This window comes from Athene noctua, chromosome 23 (assembly GCF_965140245.1).
Source record: "Athene noctua chromosome 23, bAthNoc1.hap1.1, whole genome shotgun sequence".
Classification (NCBI taxonomy): domain Eukaryota; kingdom Metazoa; phylum Chordata; class Aves; order Strigiformes; family Strigidae; genus Athene; species Athene noctua.
The window spans coordinates 4461683-4485801 of NC_134059.1; the positions used below are offsets into that span (position 1 = coordinate 4461683).

General features: G+C 51.5%; 2 protein-coding genes across 9 annotated transcripts in view; one reads left to right on the plus strand and one right to left on the minus strand.

Moving 5' to 3' along the window:
- Positions 1-7607: 7607 nt before the first annotated feature.
- TCP11 (t-complex 11) lies at positions 7608-15314 on the plus strand. Its single transcript, XM_074925824.1, is given in 16 exon segments — positions 7608-7830; positions 7961-7999; positions 8002-8098; positions 8808-8888; positions 8890-8917; positions 9657-9871; positions 10261-10430; positions 11099-11203; positions 11206-11267; positions 11575-11665; positions 11668-11755; positions 12159-12315; positions 12368-12404; positions 13891-13951; positions 13953-14272; positions 15205-15314. Coding segments are annotated over 15 exon segments (1611 nt in total). The 3' UTR covers positions 14110-14272; positions 15205-15314.
- ANKS1A (ankyrin repeat and sterile alpha motif domain containing 1A) overlaps positions 15271-24119 on the minus strand; it is a 110033-nt gene continuing 101184 nt past the window's right edge. For 5 of the 8 annotated variants that reach the window (XM_074925658.1, XM_074925661.1, XM_074925663.1 and 2 more), the window contains 3 exons: positions 23711-23848; positions 22827-22997; positions 15271-21585 (listed from right to left, as the gene is read on the minus strand). In XM_074925658.1, coding sequence (XP_074781759.1) covers positions 21466-21585; positions 22827-22997; positions 23711-23848 — 429 coding nt within the window. In that variant the 3' untranslated portion in view covers positions 15271-21465. Of the gene's footprint in view, positions 21586-22822; positions 22998-23710; positions 23849-24119 lie in introns of all 8 variants that reach the window. The other 3 variants (XM_074925659.1, XM_074925660.1, XM_074925665.1) reach the window with 3 other exon arrangements.

Genomic DNA, 24119 nt, shown 5'->3' on the forward strand with positions numbered 1-24119 from the left:
AAAAAAAGGGTTCCTCCGGGATGATGTATGTATAGCTCTTAAAATACTAAAGGTAATATAAGCCTTTCAGAGCGGCTTACCTGGGTGCAGAGGCATTGCTTTAAAGCATGAAGCACACTACTCCAGGGCACTGACCTGACCAAAGGCATTTGCTAATTAATTCATTCTTCCAAGAGACTTAACTGCCTCTTGCCTTCGGAAACCAAGGCAAACCCGAGCCAAATCCAAAGCCTGTCGGAAAACACGGAGAGACCCTTACTGACTGCAGAAAATTTCAGCGCCGGGAGCCGGCTCCTGCTCGGCCGGTGCCAGCCCCAGGGAGCTGACGGGGGGCAGCCGTCCAATTCAAGCCGGCTGCTTCGCTCTCCCGCACGGTTCCTCGGTGCCGCTTTGGGGGTAGAGGAGGGACACAGATCCTGGCCGAGGCAGGGGGTCCCCAACTTCATCAGCCCCCTCCTACGATGCTGTTTTGGTGTCTCTCCTCTGCTGCAGCAGCAGCAGGGCACAGGCTTACCCTGGCTGTTGGCTTGTTTGATGGGTGCTCTGGCAGTCCGCGCCGTCCCGTTGCCTTTGGCACGTTCTCCTGAAAGCCCTCAGAGGTTTTCTGCTCCGGTGGTGAGCTCAGCACATCAGGTTCATCCCTCTGCCCCAGCCTCCCGAGCACAGTTCCCGCAACACGGGGCTCTCGAGATCCCCCTCAAGCGCCTCCCTGCATCCTCACCCAGCGACACCCCCAAAAGCCGCGCGTTTTAACCCCGCACACAGCTGAAAGGTCTGACAAAATCCCAAGCCTAGCGCAAGCAGAGCAACAAGGGGAACCCAAAGAACAAGGTTCCCCCAGCACCACCAGCCAGGAAAGCCCTGCAGGATCTCCTCCGTGATCCTGCACCAGTTTCGCACGAGAACAGAGCGGCCTTAGTGTGTCAACAAGCCCTAAACACCCGAGGGCAGCTGGAAGTGAGATGCCATTATTATTTTTTTTAATTTAAAACGAACTTCTTAACCTACAGGAAAGTAAACGTTCTTCTAGGATGGCCAAGAAAACCACGCTGGGATTTTCCAAATGGGTATGACTGACTGTTTATGAGCAGAGGCTTCCAAACGCAGAAATAAATGGCTTGCTCTCAGCAGGTTTTCCTTTCTATATTTACCCTCACCTGAAATGAACATTATTGCACACTGCAACATTTATTCCCTCTGATCAGGGGAGCGGGCGAAGAAGCTAACCAGCCGCAACACGTCAAATAAATTGTTAATCTGCTGTTTGCGCTGGGGCAGGGGGAGGAGGGAGTCCCCTGGTTTTTGGGCAGCGCCCAGGTCCCGCTTACAACTTCCATTTCAGCTCGGCAGGAGCGCTTCGCTTTCCTGCTGCCGCTTGTGGCTGCCGAGAGCTGGAGCTGGGTCCTTCGTGGAGCTGATCTCTCGGTCCCTGACAGGTCTCTGGCTCCCGAGCATCCTTGGGCACGGGCAGCTGGTTTAAAAGGGTCTCTCCCCATTGCATGGGAGGAACTGAGCTCCAAGATGTGAAGACCTGCCTGAGGCTACACAAGAAGCCTTTTGCAAGGCAAAGAAAGTGCACCCAGATCCCAGGCAAATGCACAAGCATGAGACAACACTCTCCAAAGCGCTGGGCTTTGCAATCCTCTTCCATGAGTCCCAGTTTCCACACTGAGTGTTTCTCCGCCTCTTCTCAAGGTGGGAAGTCCCTAGGGACATGTAAAATGGCCATAAAAGACCTAAAAAACCCTTCCTGACAAGGGGCCAGGAGGGCTGAGCCACTGCAAACTGAATCTTAACATGAGGCTGGCCACTCAGCTGTAAAATCTCTCCTAATCCCAGCCCTGGGGAAAGGAGAGGACGGGGAGATCACCTGCTTCTCCAGGACGTCGCCCACATCACATGGCTCCCTGGGTCACGCTCGCGCCCACCACCACCTTCAAATCTGGGTTTGACCTCCAATTTACCTTGAAGTTCACTAACTAATCGTGCCAACCGCTTTGGCATGCCAGATGAAAAAGGGGTTCACATTGCCCCGGAGAGAACGGGAGGACTAATCCTTCACCAGCAACGAGGAAAGCTGATCGGTCATTAGGGTACGCGGGTGCTGAGGACGACCCTCGAGAGACCCCTTGGATTTGGGCAGTAGGATTAAAAGCAGCCTTGCTCTGTTCGCAGGGCTCACACGTACTCAACACCAGACAGGACCTGTCTTTTTTTTTTCTTTCCCAGCTCAAACTTTTCACTTTTGGAAAAGTCTGTCCTTGTCAGAATAGCTGAGCAAACCCTTCCCCAGCCAGCTGCTCCAAGAGCATTTGTGTTAATCCAGATTAACGAACATAAAGCAATTTAGATAAACTGCATTAAGCCAAAAACACCTTTGAACTTTTCTTTTTTTTTTTTTTTTTTGGATCTAAATCCCTCCCTGAGCACGCTGTGTGTGGTTTGGGCCTCCCTGTACCGCAGCTTCGCCAGAGCTGAGCTCTCCACCAAGCAATAATTAAGTCAAGTCAGCAAATATGAAGATTACCCTGAGCCAGCGGCACCAGCAGTGAACCGGCGCTTTGCACATGGAGCCCAAAACCAATTCTGGGTCTGGGGGTGTCCGATGGGGTGAGATGCCACGAGGAGCCTCTCCCCAGCTCTGTGGACATCTCCTGGCCACAGCACCTGGGCTCTGGCCAGGCTGCCTACGTGACCACGAGCCAAACCCCTCCAAGCCTCCGTTTACCCAGCACCAACCCTTCCCCTAAGTACGCGGATGACGGGATCAGTCTGAAATGCCCCGAGATCGGGCGCTGGCCACAGGAGGCTGGGCAGGATGGGTGAGGGTTTGCTCGAAGTGGCCAGTCCCCACAGCTCGGACACGTGTGCCGTGACTGAGGTGGCAACAGCCAGCTCATGCATAGGGGGTGTCTCATGGAAAAGGTCACGCACCAGTTTAGGGTGAGGACATTAATAGATGCGACAGTCATTGGGGAAGCGTGTGGTGTGTTACGGGCACGTCCACACCTCACACACCCACACCAGAGCCATCGTTGCAGCAGACACTCGCCTCTCCAAAGGACTCCCAAGCTGAAATCAGGGCTACGGCCGACCCAACACCACGACATCCTCTCACCTTGACAAGGTGGCCGACGCCACTTCATCTGCCCGCAGGGAAGCTGTGAGCTCCTCAGGATCCAGCCACCTGCCCACATATTTGCACCAGCATCCAGCACAGAAACAATCCTGACCTTGTCTGGTGCCACAGGAGCTCCTGCAAAAAGAGCTTTCCTGGCTGATGAGGCAGAGGAAAACTCCTGGCGTCCCCAGCACCCCCCTCCACACCCTCCCAAAACACCTGCTAATGCTTTCTGCCCTCCATCCCTGCCTGCCTTCTGGAAAGAGAGTTCCTAACAGAGCCAAAGCTGTAGCGTGTAGGTTCCAAATTCCCTTGTTTTTTGGAAGCGGGGAGTTGTGACACCAACTGGGCTTTGCCTCTCCCGTTGGGACAGGGTTTGCTTTTTTGCAAAGAGAAGGTTCCACGGCTGGGCGGCTGCTCACAGCTTGGTGCACTGTGCTCGCTAAGCTTCGCTCCCAGGTGATCTGGATCAGGATACACCAGGAAGTTTGCTTTCGGCTGCCTCCGTCGGCGCGTGGGTGTGCAAACAGTGACCGATTTCACTGCCGGTTCAACTCCTTTAAATGGGGACTTTCACATTCGTCAGGCCTGAAAAAACAACGCCAAACAAAAAAATCCATTTCCCTTTCCATCGGCTGCCGCCAAAGGTATTCCTGTTTGAATGAGCAGGCCCTTCCCACCCGCTGCCACCTCGCTGCACCCAGCGGGGTCGTGCTGGTGGGTTTGCAAAAGCGTGGCTGTTCCACCGGTGAGGATGCTCCAGCCACAGAGCTCTCTCTGCTCCTTCTGGGAAAATGGGAGGTTTTTTGGAAAGCTGAGCCCTCCTCACCAGGCTGTTTTTGCTTTCTTAGGGCAGTTGCTTGAAACAGGGCAGAGGAGAGACGCACGGGCTCTCCACGGCACATCACTGATGCTCTCGGTGATGCAGACAGGTTCACAGCTCGGATGGTCCCTTTCCAATGGGATCATCAGGGTTACAAATTTCTGAGGCGCTAAAAGGGCAAATTGGAAATGTCCTTGTGGAGTTTGCTGCCTAACACTCAAGTACTCATCCTGAAAGACTCAAAATCCCAATTTCCTCTGTTGGGATTTCAGTTAGACGGCTTGGCTAAAATAAATGAGATTAATCTAATCAGAGAGATGGATGGAGCTCATTAAAACAGTAGATTAAAAAAACCCACCCTGCCTATTATCAGTGCTCTTGAGGTCTTCTGCCTTTGTGGCAAGTTAAAGCCACCCAGGAATTGGATTCCCTTGCAGAAATCTGCAGGAAATGCATTTAAAATACATTCTGCTATTACAATTCTTCATGCCATCAGTCACTTGGGAAAGGAAATGAATGCAGGGAAAATGCATATATATTTAAATATATACAATTGCCTCCTCTGGGATCAGGATTTATAGGCTGGGAGCGGCGGGCTCTGCTCTGAACCAGAGAGAGAGAAGAGCAAATTGAAGTCACCTCAAAATCTGTGATGTTTTATTCTCTATAAATTCTATTTCCACACCCTCGGCTTCCTCACACGAAGCTGAGGATCAGAAAGGGGCAGAAGTCAGGTCTGTCAATGCACAGAGCTGAACAGGGAATACTGGGGGGAATTCCTGGACAGGATTTGAGCCAGACTGGTCCCATGATGAGCTTTACTGGTTTTATTTCTCATGACCAGTTGCTTTCCTGCCCACAAGCTGCCTGTCTGCCCCTTCCTGTGGCTTTAAGCACAGCAACCACCCCCCAAAGCCTCTTTGTGCCCCTGTTTGGGGATGAACCCACTGCGTGAACGTCCCTGCACGTGCCAACATGACCTTCACATCGCATGTACAGAGCCCTGGTGCTTTCTCCTGATGCTGAGTTTTCCATGCGGGAGCCACCAAGAGCTGCTCCAGTTGCCTCTCCAAGGCATCGCACATCGTATTTTTGGGAAGTTTCACACAATAATTGTCAGCTTGCACACAGCGAGCAGACAGCCCTGCTTCTGCCCAGGGCCAGCCTGCTGCGTCAAGACATGCATTCTCGCTTGGAAAAATAGTTAAACTAAAAAAAAAAACCCCAACTAAAACCTCTGTCCCCCTGCCTGCAGAGCGCACAGAAAACAGTGTGAAGGCCTGTGCCGCTCAACTGCACATCCCTCTGTTCGGGAGGAGGTGAATTCTCCCTGGGGCTGGGGGGACCTGGCAAACCCCCCATGCCGGATGGGTCCTGGGGTGCTTCGAGTGAGAGGAAAGAGCTGTCTGCGCTTTGGGGTGGATGCTTTTCCCAGTTCGTTTCTCAGCGGCGTCCACCCCCAAGCCAAGGGCCAGTCGCCATCCGATGTAGCTGCAGCGCTGCCCAAGTCAAGCAGTTTTCCCTTATTGCTTTTTGATTTTTACAGCTCCCCGGGGGCTTAAGGAAATCACTGACGGTTTAAGCAGATCATTCCGACACAGCCTTGTGCTGCAGATGTACAGTGGGACAGACGTGGTTTCAGGCTATGGCTACCCCTGGGCATGCACTCATTTATGACAGCTAAACCAGTTACAACTCATTAGCCGAGCTGCATTAATTGCATTCGGAGCTTGCTGCAAACCCAGAGCCATGGTGGCAGCTCCAACCACCTTGAAACCCACCTGGGATGCTTTCTTTTCCAAGGGCAGCAGGCTGAGAGAGTCACAGTGTGTTCATGCAGCCCAGCTGTGAAGCTGTAACTAATTAGGGCTGGTAATGGGGTTGTCCGTCCCCACATGGCGTGCCAGCCCTGCGCCTTTCATCCTCTCTATTTCTCCAGCCACAACACCCAGACATCTTAAGCATTTCGCAGACGTTGGAGGCCGGAGCTGTGCCAGGGCTGTTTTATGAGGGGCAGATCAAGGCCCCAGCTCCCAAAGGGGAGCGTGCCCGTCCCTCGCACACGTGGGGCTGAGCACTGAGCTTGCGGGTGGGGGGGAATGGCGAGACCCCGAGACCCCCATCCCCTGCCCCATGGCCCTGTGGTGCTCCAGAACCTCCCAGCTCCTGCCCCGGGCTGCGCAGGTGTCAGCTGGTGGGTGTTATGGGACGCTTAGGAAATAAATTAAAGGAAATAAATGCTGGGAGGGAGAAGAAAGGCAAATTGTTTATTGGCGCACAAGGAGCCTTCATCCCAGACTGGGTGTTTTGCCCCACAGATTTAATGCCAATCCAGGCAGAGTCAAGGGGAGGTTATAGCAAACGGGTAAGTGGCTGGAGTGAGCCACTGCTTTCTGGGCCCACCAGAAAGAAAAATGGACAAAACCAGGTCAATAAAGCAAGAAGGAACAGCTGTTGGGGGCCCAGCAGCACTCTCCAGAGCCTCTCTGGCACTACCAGGGAAGGGATCTGAGCCCTGTGCTGGGCACTGGTGAGGCCGCCCCTCACTGAGTGGGTTCAGTTTTGGGCCCCTCACCCCAAAAAGGCCATTGAATGACTCGAGCGTGGCCAGAGAAGGGCAACGGAGCTGGGGCAGGGTCTGGAGCACAGGTCTGCTGGGGAGCGGCTGGGGGAACTGGGGGGGTTCAGTCTGGAGAAGAGGAGGCTGAGGGGAGACCTCCTGGCCCTCTGCAACTCCCTGCCAGGAGGGGGCAGAGAGGGGGGATGAGTCTCTGGAGCCAAGGCCCCAGCGCCAGGCCCCGAGGGAATGGCCTCAAGCTGCCCAGGGCAGGGTCAGGCTGGCTCTGAGGAAGGATTTCTGTGCAGAAGGGGCTGTTGGGCGTTGGAATGGGCTGCCCAGGGCAGGGGGGAGTCCCCGGGATCCCTGGGGGGGTTGAAGAGTCGGGCTGAGCCAGCGCTGAGGGATCTGGGGGAGTTGGGAACGGTCAGGGGGAGGGTCATGGTGGCACTGGAGGAGCTGCAAGGGCTTTTCCAACCCGGATCATTCTGTGGTACCGAGTTGCCATTTTCCCTCCACGCCCGCCGGCAGGTCTCGGGCTCACACCCTGGCAGCTCACAGGCACTAAACCCCTCACAGACCTCAGAGCCCTCAGCTCGCCGACCCGCCCCGCGGGCCCCAGGGAACTCCCCAGAGCGCGGCGCGGCCCATCGGCGCGGGGGGGGGTGCTCGAACCACCGCGCTCCCTCCGCGAGGCCGCGACCGGGACGTGGCGGCTCCCCTCGGCGCCCCGCGGAGCGGCGGCGGTGATCTGGCGCTGACCGAGGCTGAGCGCGGGCCGCCCCCCGAGCAACGGCGGCGGGCTCGGCCCCCCCTCGGCAGCCGCGCCGTGGTACGGCCCCGTTCGAAGGGGCGGCGGGCCGGCGCCGCGGCGCTAATGGCGGTTCCGTGAGGAGAGAGACGCAGCCCCGGGCCCCGCCGAGCCCCGGCCCCGAGCACCCCCCGCGGGAGGACGGCGGGCCCCGCGGCGACGCGCTGCCGGTTCCCGACCCGCCACCCGGTACGGGGAAAGGGGGGGGGGGGGTCGGAGCGGGGGTAAGCGGCGGCGTGCCGGGGCCATCGTACCGTGCGGGCCTCGGGGCTTTCCCCCCGGCCCTGCCGCCGATATGCAAATGGGATTCCATATTAACATTGGAATATTTAATTCGGCGTTCACCGGAATGAAGTGGCGGCGCTTTCCGCCCTCCCGGCCGTCACTAGGTGTCAGCCGCGCTCCGTGGGAGCGGCCCGCGGGGCTCCGCGCTCGGCTGGGCGCTGTGGGGAGCGCTGAGGAGGAGGAGGAGGAGGAGGAGGAGGGTCCCTTCGCACCGACAGAAAGAGCGATATACGGTCTCTAGGGAAATCTGCATATTTCCACTTAGTCACTTCAAAGTTTAGTAATTTTGTTAAAACCCGCATCTCTCACAAGACTGTAGGCAGCATTCCTTCGGTCGTTCACTTTTATTCTGCTTTTCTGCAGGCAGCCTTCCACAAGTTTTCTCCGTGAGCAAGCTCCAGGAATAGCTAATGACATTTCCAAGTTGACCCCTGTGCACAAAATTGTACTCAACAGTGACTTCAAACTGCAAGCGGGCAGCTTCTCCCCAGACAGGGGTGTGTGTGTATATATGTGAGTGTATTATATATTCTGGCTTGGCTTCTCTCTGTCACATTGCAGAAAACGTGAGAGTGTGGAAGGGCGGTGGGTTTGGATCTGACTGTATAAGTAACAAGAAAATAAGCTAGCTCCTGAAATAAAATGTTGGAGCTTGTTTTATTTATTCATTGCTTCATGCTTTACTAAGAAGTACTTAAATATGACGAGTGTCAGATATGACTCACTAATATTGAAAGATTTAGAGGCTTCAGCTGCGTAAGGTGTGACTTTGACATGAACAAAGCAGAGTTTTCAGTGGAGGCCTCCTCTGAGGCGTCTGTGTTTTAGCTGAAGATCTGTTTAAGCAACTGAAGTTCTCTCATTGTGAGAACACGCACTAGATAGGAAAACATTCTGTTCATCTTCTCTGAGGGCTTGGGGAGTTTCCTTGAAAAACGCTATGCTCTTCTTACCCCTCAGTTAAGACAGGTTAAGTGCTGCATGTTATGAACAGGGTTGAAAGGAAGGAGTTCCACTTTAGAAAATTCTGGCTGAGATATCCATGAGATAGGGAAGGGTGAGGTGTATTGCTGCCAGTTAGGAGCAAAGAGAAGAAAATTTGCAAAGACGTGAACTGCAATGAAAGCCAAGAGGAAAGGTCCCATCAAACTGTGAAGTTGTATTTGTCTGATGTTAATAGAAAACCCCTCCCCTCTCTCTTCTTTCTTAGCCTGGAAAACCGAGTGAAGGAGACCTTGCACAAAGCCTTCTGGGACAGCCTGCAGGAACAGCTCTCTGCTAGTCCCACAGACTGCACAGGGAATCCAGCTGCTGCAGGAGGTAAGGGGTGAGTTGTTCCTGAACCAGAGAAGATGGTCACCGTAGAATTAGTCTTCGCTGAATCATCACCTCACCCCTGACATCCAGTATTCCTACGTGAACATGCGTAAGAGGGAGGAGAAAATAGGCTCCCTTTAGTTTATAGAAACACAGGTTACACAACTGCACCTTCTAAAACCTGTCTGAGAAGGAAACTCATTCTCTGGTCCCAGATCTTTAAACACATAATCTACCAAAAGGGTGGAAAGCCTTTGTTTGGACTGTTGGTTATAGTAACAGCCATAGGCCATTCCCAGTATACTGTCTGCCAAACAAAAACTGCAATTCTCTATCCAAAGACATCTTTTTAGTTGTATGAGGAGCTGTATCTCCTATTTAAGTGTACAATATGTAGTGAATAAGAACATGGTTTAGCACTAAAAGCCATGTTCTTAGCAGGGTGTGAAGCTGTGTGTAGTTTGCTTTTTCAATCTGTGCTTTCCCATCAGACTCCAGACAGCTAACTCCCTTCTTTTATGCATGACAGTAAAGGAGGTTTTGCAAGATTTGAAACAGTGGCCAGACACCCTGAAGTGAGTCATTGGAGTTGAGCACTCCCTTAAAGCGCTCGTGTGCCCCAGAATTTGTGTAGTGAGTAGTTAGTTTAGTCTCAGTACAAGCCAGTATTGGTTCCTGTTGAGTAACTCTGGAGAACTGTTGAGTTCCCAGAAAAAAAAGAGATTGTTGCTTTTCTGGGCAGGCCACGCTCTCGCTGCTGCTGCCATGGCACAACCAGCTGTGAAGCCAGATTGAAGAGGCCTTGGGCAGGGAGTTGGTTCGGCAGGCGGCTGGGCCGGGGGCTCTGGGTGTCCGTGGGCTCACCATGGCCGTCCTTGGCACAATGGCACATGTGCCCCTGCGAGGTGAGGAAGTACGAGGGCTGCAGAGCCCCCCAGACCCAGCTCAGCTGCTCAGGTGGGCGACGCTGACTGTCTGGGTCTACGCAGACCAGAAAAACCTTCAACAACGAAACATGGGGTTAAGAGGAAACTGCCTTGGAATTACGGCGCAAGGACCCTTTCATGCATTCTGAGCTACAGTTTCCTTTTTTTGTTTTTTTTTTTTCATTGTAGACATATTCCTGTTGCCCAGCTGCAATTTAGACAGTAGAAGAGTCTTTGGTGAAGTAAATCTGGTTCATCTAGTAATTTTTAGGGACAACTCCAATTCAACTGAACAACCTTTTGTAAGAAAACAGAATCAAGTCAGAGGATCTGAATTCCCCTTTCTCAGCATTCTAGAATGGCCCCAATTACAGCATTTACTGCAGTATTAAACCTTCAATTCACTGTGTCTCATCCCAGGGAGACTTTCCAGGTGTTGGGCCTGATGAAAATGGATATGCTGGACTTTACCATCCAGAGTCTGCAAGAGCACAACGTCCCATATGAAGGGAAGAACTTCCAGGAACTCTTGGAGAAGCTGCCTTGTAAGTCACTGGGGAAGGCAGAGGAGAACTGCCACTACAGGAGCTGTTAAAGGCCTAAAAGGGAACCAGAGTATCCCAAAGCTGATGCTTTCATCACGTGCTCAGTAACAGATGAGAGAAATACCTCTGAAAGCTGGAGGATTCCTGGGTCCCTTCTTCAAGGCTCTTCACTCACCTTGCAGAAAGGAAGTTACTAGTGTGCTTCACTTTCTGCATGCATCAGACAGAGCTAAGAGTTTTCTTATGAGGAGCTGTAAGCTCTCACGAGTTTAAAGTGTTTCGAGATCCTCAGAGGAATGAGCAAAACACTGTTAGGAGGCATATAGGCATATTTAAAAAGCAAAACCTGCATTTGATGTAGACATCTTTTTTTTTTTTTTTTTTTTTTTTTTTTTGCTAGGCTGTAGAGGATTTCTCTCTGGCTGCCTCTTTCCTTCATCAGACTCTGTTAAAGGTGCTGCTTGGCGACTGAAATCCAGTGTAATGTTCTCTGGATACCAGTCTCAGTAGTCTAATGCTGTGCCCTGGCAGCAGGACGTTCATGCTGTGTGTTAGTGATGGTGAAAGCCATTCCCCACCGTCCAGGAGCCAGCACGATGCCTTTGCCTTCCAAATGCACGTCCCTTCGGCCTGCAACATCCCACACCTGCTTCTTACTGACTTGGCCTGACCATCTCTTCCTATAAAGGTCCATTTTTGTTACCCTGTTGCAGGCAGTGGGGGTCAGAGAGGAGAGAGGCAGGGCCAAGCAGCAGCAGAAGTGTCCGTGTCCTCGCAGGCGTGCGATGGGGGCAGCAGCCGTAGCACAACTCTGCCAAGTCACTGAATCGAGGAGACGTGAATCTGCTCCGCTGGGAGCCTGGGCAAAAGGAATACCCTGAGGTAGGAGAAGTGCTTGGGCACCTTTAGAGCTTTTTCATAGACAAAAGGAACAAATGGACCGATTCTGCATCTTTTGTAGAAGGAACTGGCCAGACTGTCCCCTCTACACCACAAGTCACTGCACGTGGGTTTTTTCCTTATGTGAAACAAATTGGATTTTTCACAAAACTAAACGTCCCTGCTGCCAGGCAGCTGTCTTCCACTCAGCTTTACAGGGACATTACAGCCCTGCTCTGTGGCTTGAGATCTGCTGAGTTACCACAGCTGCTGTTTCTACAGCCCACAGCCTGATTTGGTTTCTGTTCAGACACTGTTTAGGGATCAGGCCCGACTGGAGGAAGAACAAGTGCAGGTGAATCAGTTTACCATCAGGGCTGCAGTCCTGCTGGTGACCAGGGCCATGGAAGCACCTTCAGTGGTTCACCTGTGTTTGTAGCTGGGCCGAGATGGGTAACAAAGGTCCTCTTGGAAGGGCTATCTTGTACCAGGTGGGTTACTTTGAGTTTTCTTTTCCAGAAGGAGAAGAGTTGGTTGGTTGTGGGATGAGCAGCAGGAATCTCCCCTGGGAGTGGAAGTGGATTGGAGATCCAAATAGCAGCCAGGTCTGCAAGGAGGCGGAAGCCAGACAGCCTTTTTGGCTGGGAGTTAACTCTCTAAAGCAATAGTCCCTTCTTGATTAGAGGGGAAAATTAGTAGTGCTGATCACTATTGCATGAGTTGGCCACAGGGCAGCCCAGTGCTTGCCAAAGAGCCAGGCGGGGAAGAGTTCACAGAGCTCTGGCTGAGCGTTGGCTGTCCTGTGTGGAGACGCTTCCCTCCCCGTGCCTGCAATAGCCCTTCCCCACCCAGCACGTGTTGTGACCAGAGTCCATGTCCCTTTGTACGATTTAGGTGTGAAGAAGCTTTAGAAGCCACCAGTGACCGGGTGCTCCGGGAAGGCAGCAGGACTCTCGCAGTTACCCGGCTTGTACCACTGCTGAATGGGCTTCCCCAGAGGCCAGAGAAAAAACCGTCACAGTCAAGGGCAACACAGTCTGACACGTCACTGGTGAGTCTCTGAGCTTGTCTAACTCGACCTTGAAGTCACTTTGCACTCCTAGGCCACAACTCTGGAGCACCAGGACAGCTCTAGGATCAGTATGAGCACACTCCCTGCACCGAGCAGAAGTGCTTGAGGGAGGGAGCTGAGGTCAGGGTCTGGCCCCTCCACGGTCTGCACAGGAGAGGAGGGTCAGGGAAGCTAGGTTTAGAAATTGCCTTGATTTTCCTATTCCACCCTGAAACACTCCCAAACAGTAATTGCTTTGAAAAATCTCTTAAACCCTCCCATCCTTGCTAAAAGCTAACCAGGCCCAAGTGCAAGGTCTCTTCCTGGGGAGTGTTGAAATCTTCAGGCTAGGACACGGAGCGAGAGCTGAATCACTGGCTGTACTAAAGCACCATGCTAAGATCTTTAAATAATATTTATCCCTAGAGAGTGCACTGCTTGGTATTCAGCTAACCAGCTGCCCTATAATGCTGCACCATCAAAATATTTATTCAAATGGTTTGGATAAGAGCTGGTTATTCTGACCTTTTATTAGTACTCTGAACGCTAACTCCACGTCAGACTGCAGTGCCACAGGCAGCTAGTACACTACAGGAAAGATTATTTCCACATGGAAGACTAGCTTTTATCAGCTATGAAAATAAGGTGAGGCTCTTCCTGCCCACTGCTTCATCTAGTTAAGTATCCTTCCCAGCCCCTGTGGACTCCACCACACTGTTTATTTGGGTTTATTCTTTCCATGTCAGAGCAAGGTATTTTGTTTTGATGTAATTCAGAAGGCTGAATTAATAGCCTAACCCAAACCTCGATAAACTACAGGCTGGGCAGCGTGTGATGGCTGTGACTCACCGACGCCGTGGCATTAGAAGCTGCAGAACTAGACAACCTTCCCCGCTCTGTGTCTAAAAATCCAACCTGCGTCTTGCCTGGGCTCTTGGCCACTATCAACATTTTCCACTTCAGGTGTGAGAACATCTGAGGCAGCCGGGTGGTTGAATCTCAGCTCTGTGTTCCTCAGACAGGCTTCTTGAGTCAAAACGCTGCTGCGGCAGCAAGATAAATCCTGGGCTCTGAAGTTCTATATTCCATTACGCTTCTAAGATGCTTGACACTTCCAAGTGCAGTACAAAAACTCTCAGAGTGGGTGAAAAATCTTTACTGTTGACCTGCTCCACTTGAGCAGGTGGTTTGATGGATGTGACCCTTCTTTAGTCCTTCCACCCAGTACCCCAGCAACCAGCCATGGTTAGAAGCAGCTACCCAGGACAAAGTGAAACCAAGGCGAGTACACCCGATACTCGAGTGCTCCCCTTGTGTCACAGTTTCACCTCGGTTCCTGTGCTTGATGCTGTTTCATCTGCTTAGTATTTGGAAGAGGAATATGTTAATCCACTGTGTCCCTGAATCCAGCCAGAGCTACTTGTCCACAACATCCTGCCACGCCGTGGCCGTCCTCAGATCTGCTCGACTGCCCGAGAAGCTTTTCTCTCAAAATTAGCTTTCTGTGCAAAGGCTGATTGTTGATTTTTTTTCTTTTTTTTTTTTTTCCTGTTTCCATACTTTTGCTCCCAACAGAGCAGTGGATTCACTCCTTCCTCAGTCTTTTCATCTCCCCCGATGAACAGAGTTCTCAAACGTTTCCCAAAGGGCCTCGATCCCATTCAGGAAGAGCTGCTGGAAGTTGGGTGCAGGTTTGGAAGCACAATCCGTCACAGCAGGCAGCTGTTTGGACGGCACTACCTGGAAATTCTCAGGAAGGTGCTTCTCCCACATGCAGGGATGGATTCTTTCTGATCATCTCCACCACAGACCGGGCAGGGGCAGAGCTCCTTCTCCAACGGTTCCTCAAATCATGCCGCAGCTCATAAAAATCAGACAAATCCACTGGGGCCAGCATCACTACTGGGAAGTGACTCTCAGCCTGTCAGGATCTGAATAAACCTCTGAACTACAAAAGGTAGTGGCTTTTTTCCCAAAAAACCCTGCCACTATTTGACGGGGAAGGTGATGGGATGTGGAGCTCATAAAACCACAGTGCAGCTCAAGGCTTTTTTTAATTCAAGGTGTTAATTCTGCCATGGGCCTGTAACCTACTTTGCTGAAACGTTAGTCACAGCCCAGGGACACTGTTTGCATTTGATAAAGCCACACGGTATATAAAATTATAAAAATTGCTCAATATATTTCAATGTTAGCTTGAAAACCTGACTTACTGAATTATTAGAAATGGAACATATGGTATAAATTTAGCAATCCCTGGTGTATTTAATATTTTACATCAGTCAGATTTTACTTGACATGAAAATCTGAACTTTAACCTGTATTTAAGTGTCTGGATTTCTTGCTCTAATTTTACATAATGAAAATGTCCTACTTCTTGGCAAGCCAGAAATCTTTGCCGGGTAAATACTATATACAATGGCTGCCCAGACTGTTAAGAGTTGTTACATGAATCAGTTGCTGCTGTGCTGCAGAAAAGTGATTTTAGTGTTTGTCATGAGTAAATTCATGTCCTGGCAGTCCCCAAGGGATCAGTCCTGCTCGTTTGGGGGTAAAAATGAGCTTTTCCCACCATCACGTGGAGAACACAAAGCGTTGTGCTATGGCTCAGTCTGCCTTTAACAGAACATGTGGATGTGTTTTCATGCATAAATTAGTTTGGTTAAAAAGAACTGAGTATTCAGTATTGGGGATGCTTACAACTAACTGCAGCAAGAGCAGCTTCGACCACAGTGACTCCTCTGCAGCCAGCACGCCTCAGGGCAGCACAAACCTGCGTCTCTGCCCCCTGCTCTGACCTTTCCTTGATCCTAGGCTTTACAAGGATGGTGCTAGACTGAGACTAAACACACCACAAAGCTGCTCACCCCTTTTCTCTTACCTTTGCAGGTCGGGTCTGGGACGAGGACGAGAAGTGTTGGTGTAACGCTGAGGTCACAGTGACAACGGGACGAATGCGTGTCTAAGTTTGTTTATTAATTCAGTCTGTTCTAAGTTGTACAATTATGAAAACAACAAAACGACTGCTGGAAGCCCAGGAATATTTACAATCTCGCCTTGTTGTAGTGAGGTCAGTCTATGTTGTTGCACAGATTGGTTATGTTTGGTACCACAAGATGTTTTAAAATTCAGACAAATTTGAACAGATTAACAATTGTATATACAGGAAATAAAAGGAAATTCAAGTATCAAAATACAGACAGATTAAATAACATTTGTATTACAAATCAGTCCCACTGCCATACATCACAATTAGCAAAAATGTCTACATTGCAAACTGAACTTGACTGTTCTCTGCCCTGTTAGGGAATCTCAGGTTATTCTTCCATGGGTAAGGAAAATGTTTGAGCTAGATTGACTTTGCAAGAGCAGCACAATTACTTTCTTTTTTTTTGGGGGGGGGGAAAGACACTAAGTACTGTCCAGTGAGACCCAAAAGGGAGACCTTTTGCAACAAGACAGCATTGCAACCACCGTGCTTGCTCTAAAATAAAGATCTAATTGCGTGGAGATGAGGTGAGCAGAAGCAAGCCAGGGGAGATTCTGCTGCTAGAAACTTCTGAAGTGGGGCAGAAGGAGCATTAAAGCAACTGACTCCACTTCAGCTGCACCCAGAACTGGATGCGTGCGGGGGGACTATTTGGCATCGGGTCTGTGTCTCAGCAGCCTCGTGAAGGAACAGACATTTCCCTAGAGGTACCTCCTGGAAGGTGCCGTATCTTCTCCCCAGGAGGGGGACAGGCACGTACCCCGCAAAAATTGCATAATTTCTTCTAAAAAGAATGATCTCAAAGCAAGTTGAAAGACAGCTGAACAGCTAAGATTAGCTTTTTGTAAATACAAAAAAAGGATAAAGCAGTTTCAATTTGAAAAAAAAAAAAAAGAATCATCCCCTCCTATATAAAAAAAGACAACAACTGCATCTTAGTTTACTTCTCTGGAGTTCTCAGCTTGGACTCGTGCCACGCACAAACCACAGTCTGTGAAATACAACCCGGCCCTACAGAGGGCAACAAGGCCCAGGGCAGCACCACCTCTTCCCAGGCTGGTAATACAGCAGATGTGTTTTGATTCAAAGTCTTACTGAGCACCAGAAATTTAGGGCCCTTTCCTCCAGATGCCACAAAACCCTGGAGGGAGGAAGAGCCAGAATACTGTGGAAGGGAAGGGTTAACAGATGACTGGGAGTCAGTGACTGGCACAGTCCAGGATCAGCCTCCAGCACAAGAACCTTGAGAAAACCCATCGAAAAGAAAGGGGAGATGCACTGCCCAAACGACTGCTTTGTCCGTGAAGTGAGAAAGAGTATCTGGCTAAAGAACTGTTGGATCACTAAAGACAACCACAGGATTACATACAGGACTGGAAAGGACCACCAGGGTCACGGAGCCCAGTCCCCTGAAGATAGGAGTCTTCATCACCACGTCACCTCCAAGCCAACCTTCAAAAAGCTCATGCATCAAAAAAAGAAAGGTGTCCCTCCTCCCAAGCAGAGGTTCAATTTGCAATCTCTCCAAAAAGACTTGTTGCCAACACACCAAATATTTACACTTACACCAGTATGAATTGCAACATATGCATAACAAGGAATGTTAGGTTTCCTAAATTCATCGACTTCAAAAAAAAAATCCACCTCCACTTCCCCCTCCTAATCATTTACAGGTCTATGCCCTTGGGATTACGGTTCCCTTCTCTCCCAGCCTTACTGGTTAGAGAGACTAAATGAAATCCTGACATACAGCAGCAACTGGAGTTAAAACAGAAATTATTCAGGCATATCACTCTAGTAAAGCAGCAGGGCACCACATCCCCAACCATCGCGATGCCTGTCGAGGTGGTCACAAACAGGCTGCGTTGTATTTTTGCGTCTGAAGAATTAAAATCACATCCATTTTAACATCTCGCCCTTGAGGGGAACAGTAGTGTGAAAACACATCAGTCACAGCCAAAATGTTAAATACTCTGGTAATTTGAAAGAAAAGTAAGCACACAGCACCTTCGAGATGGTGGTATCTGGGGATACCGGACTTAGACGGGGGCCAAACCATCCTCCGGTTGAAACGACTGATCCTCGGGGATGGACTGTTTCAGTGTAATGCCCAGAATTTAACTCCTTATTTGTTCATCTTCTGAAACTTGCACTGATTAAATAATGAGCTAGTATCAAAAAAGTGCTAAATCACAATTGAATATACCTTAAAAAAAACCCAAACCAAAACCAACCCAACTCTTCAGGGCATAACTGCATGTAAAAACAAGACAGGTGCACAAGAGGCTGGAGAAGGGAGTCGTCTCCAGGTATTCAGTGCGTAAATGGGAAGAAATTGTGTCCTTGCCATAGAAATGTCAAGTACTGCAATGCAACAGTTCTCTGTAGGGGAAGGAAGCTTTGTACCATCGGTAATACTTGGCCACAACCACTCTGGGGTGAAAGATCCTTTGCAGACTCTTTTCCTTACATTATTCCATTTGCTAGAAAAGTGTGGAGTAGCTTTGAAAACAAAGGATGCAGACTTACCCTGCAAGGCTTCTCACACTGGAGGAAGTTATTTCCAAGAATTTGGCGTTCTCTACTGTTCACCCAGAATTGAAGCAGATTTAAGTACCATTAGAGATGCGCACACCACTCCCACTGCTAAGACTTTCTACTGTACTCCTTGCCGGACTGCGTGGATTCTCAGTAAATAAGGAGATAGAGATATATATATATATATATAATTTTTGTTTTCCTCACCAAAAAACTGCAGTGCCACATTTAAACCGTGAACTGGATTTGCTCGGTATCATTTCGCACGTTAAAAAAGAAACGTATTGAAAGACGTTTGTCTCAAACTAGAAAAGGTGACATCGCTCTCGGCCTCGGAAGTTTCAACTTTCCTTTGCTAGAAATGGAGGGAGCTGCTTTTCCTCAGCTGGTGGCTGGGATCCCTGTCCCCCCTCTGCTCTGGGAGCCCTCACCGAGCAGCCATGCACCCGCTCCGGGGCAGACACCAGTGCCAGGTGGAGATGATCTTCGTGTCAGCAGGCCACTGCTTCTTAGGTCTCTGCCCCGTTACTACATTTCCGTGGTAGGAGACAGCTGCCCGCAGATCAGCTTTTCAGAGGCAAACAGAAAGGAAGATAATGGAATGAATGATTTCCGAGTCAGACAAAAACAAGTGCTGGGAAAGACGAGGCGTACGGCCCGGAGACGAGACACAGCCGTGAGGGTTACGGACACACAGTGGAAGCTCTAGTTTAGGTGGGGCTGCCTGGGATCCCAGCCGGGCTCGGACTGTCACCCTTCCAAAGGCACATGCTCTAGTGACCCGCGTTCGGGAGGTGCTGAGGAACCTGCCCTGCCCCGCCGGGGGAGCTGTAAGAGCTCCGACCCTCTGAAGTCGGGGGGGGGGGGGGGGGGGGGGTGTGTGGGCAACTGCACAGTAGACGCTTACCCACAGGAACTGCACTACCACCAGTACCCTTGATTCAGTTTCTCTTTGAAGGATATGGAAACCCTCAGGGCACTCTTACAGCTTGGGAAGATGCTGATCAAACCCAAACCCAACCTCTCAGAGCACCACGACGCTGCGCAACACTTCAGCTGGCAGGGTGGCATGGCAGCGCTCCGGTGTCTGCAGGCAGAGGAGCGCTGGCTCTCTGTTGAAGGGCTCCATGGCACGTGAAATATCAGTACTAGACTGAGCTTTCCTTCTACTTTTTTTTTTTTTTTTCTCTAAGACAATCCTCGTACTCCTCTCACTTGGGTTCTTACTAGCCTGGCCCTCGGTTTGAAGTCAGTTTGCCGCTCAAGTGCCATTAAGCCACCAATGACTTGGGAGACCAAACTCATTCCTGAGAAAGAGCTAAATAAAGATTTTGAAACATCAGATTTTACTGCAAGTTTGGGGAAACAGAAGCTTTGAGGCAACAGCTCTAAAACCCCAGCAAAACTCGGATAAGCCTCTTCTAGCCCCTAAATACCAGGTGCAAATAACCCAGGGCTGCTCTTCTGATCTCTCCCCGCTCATACCAGCTGGTGATTGTGAAAGGAGGTTTGGGGTCAATTCTAAAAGCTGTTTTGGAAATGGAGCTTTACTGGAGATCCGAGCGCACCCTCTTACCCATTTATGTCTAAGGTGCCCACCCAGACACGTCACGCTCAGGTGAGCGGGTACCTGCTGTCCTCCTTCCTGCACAGCTCTCTACTGCTGCCCCACCCTCACCACCAGCACTCCAAAACTGGGCTGCGAGGGGATTCTGCCAAGATGCAAACCCCAGGATGGGCGCAGACACTCATGTCAAGGGGCACATCAGAGAGTTTCATGCAGCCCAACAACCACCACACGGCTGCAGCCCCCCTCCCGCTGCCCCATCTGCTCAGCCCCTCTCCCCGGGAAAGGCACGACAGCCGCTGCCGGCGAGGAGCTGGTCGGGGTCCAAGATGCAGCTTTGCCACGAGGCCGCCTGCACGAGTTAAATAATTCATCTGTCAGGAGAGCGAGGCCGAGCACCGGGGGTTTGCTGCCACGGTGTGGAAGTTGCAGCACCTTTCACTAAAGGGTTTTAAAACTGCTGTGAACGGAGCAAGCCCTGCACCCCCGGAGGTAGGTCAGTACGTCCCCAGCCCGTATGCCGGGAAACGGAGGTAAAGAGAAGCCAAGCTGCTTGGACACAGAGCAAGTCAGGGAGAGGCAGCACCGGGGCACGAGTCCTGCCTCCCAACGCTGTTTAGTCATCGGATCCTCCTCCTCCTCCTCAGTTTCATCTTGAGCTTTGCAAATGCAAGCGAAGGAACGAGGGGCAGGGCTGTGGACGCTTCGTAGGGGCTTTCATGGGACTGTGAACCACCACACGGCATCCCCAGACCTCTCCTGGCTCTGCTCCGACCCGTGACAAGCATCCTGCAGTCTCAGGCAAATGATTCCCAGTCATATTCTGGAATTAAAAGCTGCTTCTACGGAGATTACAGAGAAATGGGGATGGTCTCCCAGAGGACAAACACGCACACTTGAGTAACAGCCAGAACAGGCAGAGGTGCTCCCTGACGCAGGGCCATCGCTAAGTGAAATCCTCGCTCTCATGGAAGGCAACAGATGTTTCAAGATCCCTATAGCCCTCGTCGTGCAATGGTTTGTAGACTGAAAACAAGCTTTGGCATCGGCAGCAGACTGATTTCAATCACATTTCTCCCTTCGGCAAAAAGAAAGTACAACTGCAGGAAGCCTGCTGAACGCAGCAGAGCTCTGCCTGCTTTATCAGACCTCTACAGCACAGCCTCCAGCCCCTCTCAAACACCTTCCCAACACGGGGCTAACAACATGTGCCTTTAAAAGCTTAACCCTTTACAATCTGCCAAGTGAGAACTACATCCATAGCTCACGAGAAGTTTGGTGAGTGTAAACAGGACTATGGGGTGGGGCGGGGAAAAAATCCTACAAGGGACTGAAATGCATGCAACCAAAACTGCACCTCATCTCTGAGAGGGGATAGAGCTCACAGTGGGAATGATCACGCCCAGCACTCCCGCTGGAACAGATTTTCTGCTCCAGGCTTTGAGGGGAGAGACTGTGGGCAAAGGTCCCCGTCAGGAAATCTAGTGAACGTGTGTTATTTGCAGACAGCATCACAGTGGTTAGTGTCGATTCGAACGGCAGGGAAGAAGAGGGGTGAGTTCACTGGAACAGTACGCAGCCGTGGCTCAGTCGGGAGGAAGAGGATCTAGGAGGAGGGGGTGCGTGCACCGCAGAGACAAGAGGTCTCCATCAGTCCAAGGATAAGAAGGTGAAATAGAAAAAAAAAGGCCTGGGGAGTGTCACGTTGCCCCAGGGATTCACAGTGCCAGAGCGAGGGGAAAGACGTGAAAACTGCAGGCGCCTTCCTGGATCCACATCTCCACGATTCCCCCAGCCTGCATCCCTCTGCACCTCCCACCTCACAGACATCTAACAGCGCGTTACCCTTGTTTCCGAGTAAGGAGAATTCACAGTGTTCAGTAGTGATCAGGTACAAAAGCCGTTTAAGTCTACAGTCTCCTAAGTGCTGCTGCCTTTGACGTAGTGCCTACGTGGGGCTCAGTGCGAGCAGCTGGAGGAAGAGGGAGTTTAGAACAGCAGACAGATCAGATCGCAAAGGCACGGTTAGACTAGGTGGACACGGGGTGTGTTTGCTTTAGAAGATAGTGGTCTCATACTTAGTGCTGAGGGTCCGCTTGGAGTCCTGTTTGGGGTCCACGACCCAGGAGACACTGGCATGAGACTGGGAGTCTTGGTCCACTTCAGGGGGCTCCAGCTAGAAAATAAGAAGAGAAAGGGCCTGTTAGGTCACCGATGCGTCTGGGACAGAATGAGCAGGGATTCAAAACACGGAGAGGCTGCTGCTCTGCCTAACGCCCATCCCAAAAACGTGCACGTGTGCAGGGAAGCAGCTCTCACTGGGGAGGCGTTCAAGTCCTTCACAGCGAAAACATGTCTAGTCACGTCAGTCTCAACCCAGCACCCTGAGATGACTTCTTGTGTTAGGTCTGCGAGCCCCTATTACCGTTAGCGACAGCTTCAGCTCTCAAACAAGCATGAAATATTGAACGATATAAAGATGGGACTATAACAAAAAAAAAAAAAAAAAAAAAAGAGGCAGAGGGAAAGACAGGGAGACAGCTCCTGGCAGGTGAGCTCCCACGTGATTTACTCTCCTGACCAAGCAAGGCTCTTTCATCTTGTCCTCCTAAATCAGGATCCTACAGGAAGGTTAACACCACCAGAAAGAGCAACGCAGTTAGCTGAGAGCTGCCGGACTACATCAGCAGGGGTGGATACGAGCGGTTTGTCCCTGGGGTTCATCTGAACCCCTGGCACGGCCCTGGAACGAGCGGGGAGGGAAGGCAGCAGCGAGGCAGGACACGGGACCACAGCAGGAGAGGCGGGAAGCGGGGAGGCCGGCGGCAGCTGGGGCACCACCGGGTCGGTTCGTAATGGAAGATGGCAGGAAGGAGGGTAAAGACCTTGGCTCCGGGACTAACAGACTGCAGCGGCAGGTAGGAGGGGCGGTGTGTTGTACAGGTGTGACAGTAACAACAGCGAGTGTCGGGAGGGAGCGGCACCTGAGCGGGGGGAGCAAGCAGAACACAGACAAAAGGAGACATTAAAGGAAGGCAACGGCTTGTGCAGCAAGTCCCTGCTCCTCAGCAGCTCCAGTCTTGGCTGGGTTTGGCTACAGGGGCACTCCTGTGCTGCAAACCGCAGGTCACCTACTGATCTCACCCTGGGATGCTGTGCTGGACCCAGCAGGGCACTCAAGCCCCATCCCACCCGAGCTATTTCCAGCTCCGCTTGCCCGCATCCTACCAGGGGAAGCCCAACCTGAGCCGTCAGCAGAGCCGTGGACGCTGCAGCGCCAGCGCTGCCCAGAGCTCCTCAGGCTCCTTGTCCACGTCTGGGCTCCCCCCACCACCAAGGGGGAGGTTTCAGCGTGTGGTGCCCAAGAGAAATCCCAGCTCAGCCCATGCAGGTCGCACCCGGCCCCCACATACGTACTGCAGATTTCCTCATGCCGGCTCGTGGTTTAGGCACCGGTTTGGAAGATTTTGTTTCGATCATTTCTCCTGCTCCAGCACCCAGAGGCTTTGCTCTCTGGGCTTGGAGGGCCAGCTGGTAGGCGACCTCGAACGCCTGCCCCAACGTGAGGATGATCTCGTACGTCAGGTTCTGCGGAGAGAACACATAAAACACGAAGCCGTTAGCTGCGTACGGCTGCCTCGCCCCGCAGACTCCTTGCTCTCAGCACCTTGCTCTGGAGACACAGACCTCAGCCGAGCCCAGCCCTTGCCGTTAGCAGGTCGCATCCTGCCGTATCCCTGGCAAAGCCGCTGAGCTCCTGCCCCACGGTGGGGGGCAGCACCCCGCTGCCTCCCCGCTCACACAGCCCCGGCTGGCGGGACCACCGGCGAGCCTGCTACAGCCCCATGGGCATCGCAGTTTAGCAACGTTTTGCATTGTAAAGAGAAAAACCTGAAACGTCTCATACCGCTGATTTTGCCCAAGAATAAAAGCAAGTTATGCTTCCGCTCTCTCCGTGAATTAAAAGGCTGTTAAATCAGCCTATTACACTCAACATAATTGAGAGAGTATTAGGGCTTTCTTCATGGCATATTCCCCAGGAGGGAAAAACTCTTGCCCTGCTTTATTCAGCACTGGAGACTGCAGTAATGAAGCCAGACAAACACTCTCTTTGTCGACAGAGCTCCGGAGTAAAAGCGTTTTAAGCCAGGACTCTAAAATGAATATTTTAGGGTAGTAACAGGTAAAAGAGCCCTAGAACTGACCCGATCCTGGTCTATGACTTTACCAATAAAGCCGAGCGTGAACCCAGTGGACTGCAAGGGACGGCAGCGTGCTGGGAGAAGAGGTAACCCACTCACCACATCCACGGTGCTGAAGACGTGGCAGTAGTGGTGGCTGGTCTGCAGGTCCTTGGTGATGTAGGCGAACGTGCAGAGATCCTCGGGATCCTGAGCAGCGCAGGAGATGTTCCGGATCTCGTGCTCAGCAATGACATTCTGCCGGGGTCAACCACAAGGACCCGTCACCCTTCTGGGCATGGCAAATACACCCGGCAAACAGTGGTCATGGCAAGTGTGTCCTGGGGCTGGGAGCAGAACAGGCCCTGGCAGGGAGGGGGAGTCTTCCAGCCAGACCAGCTCCCTCCCATGGCAGGGATAAAGGGCAACACAGTCCACAAGCAGCCAGTCTGCCAAGCCTTTGGCACTCAGGTCACCATCACCACCCTGGTGCTCTCTCATTGCCCCAGCAGCTCCTCAGGACCAGCCG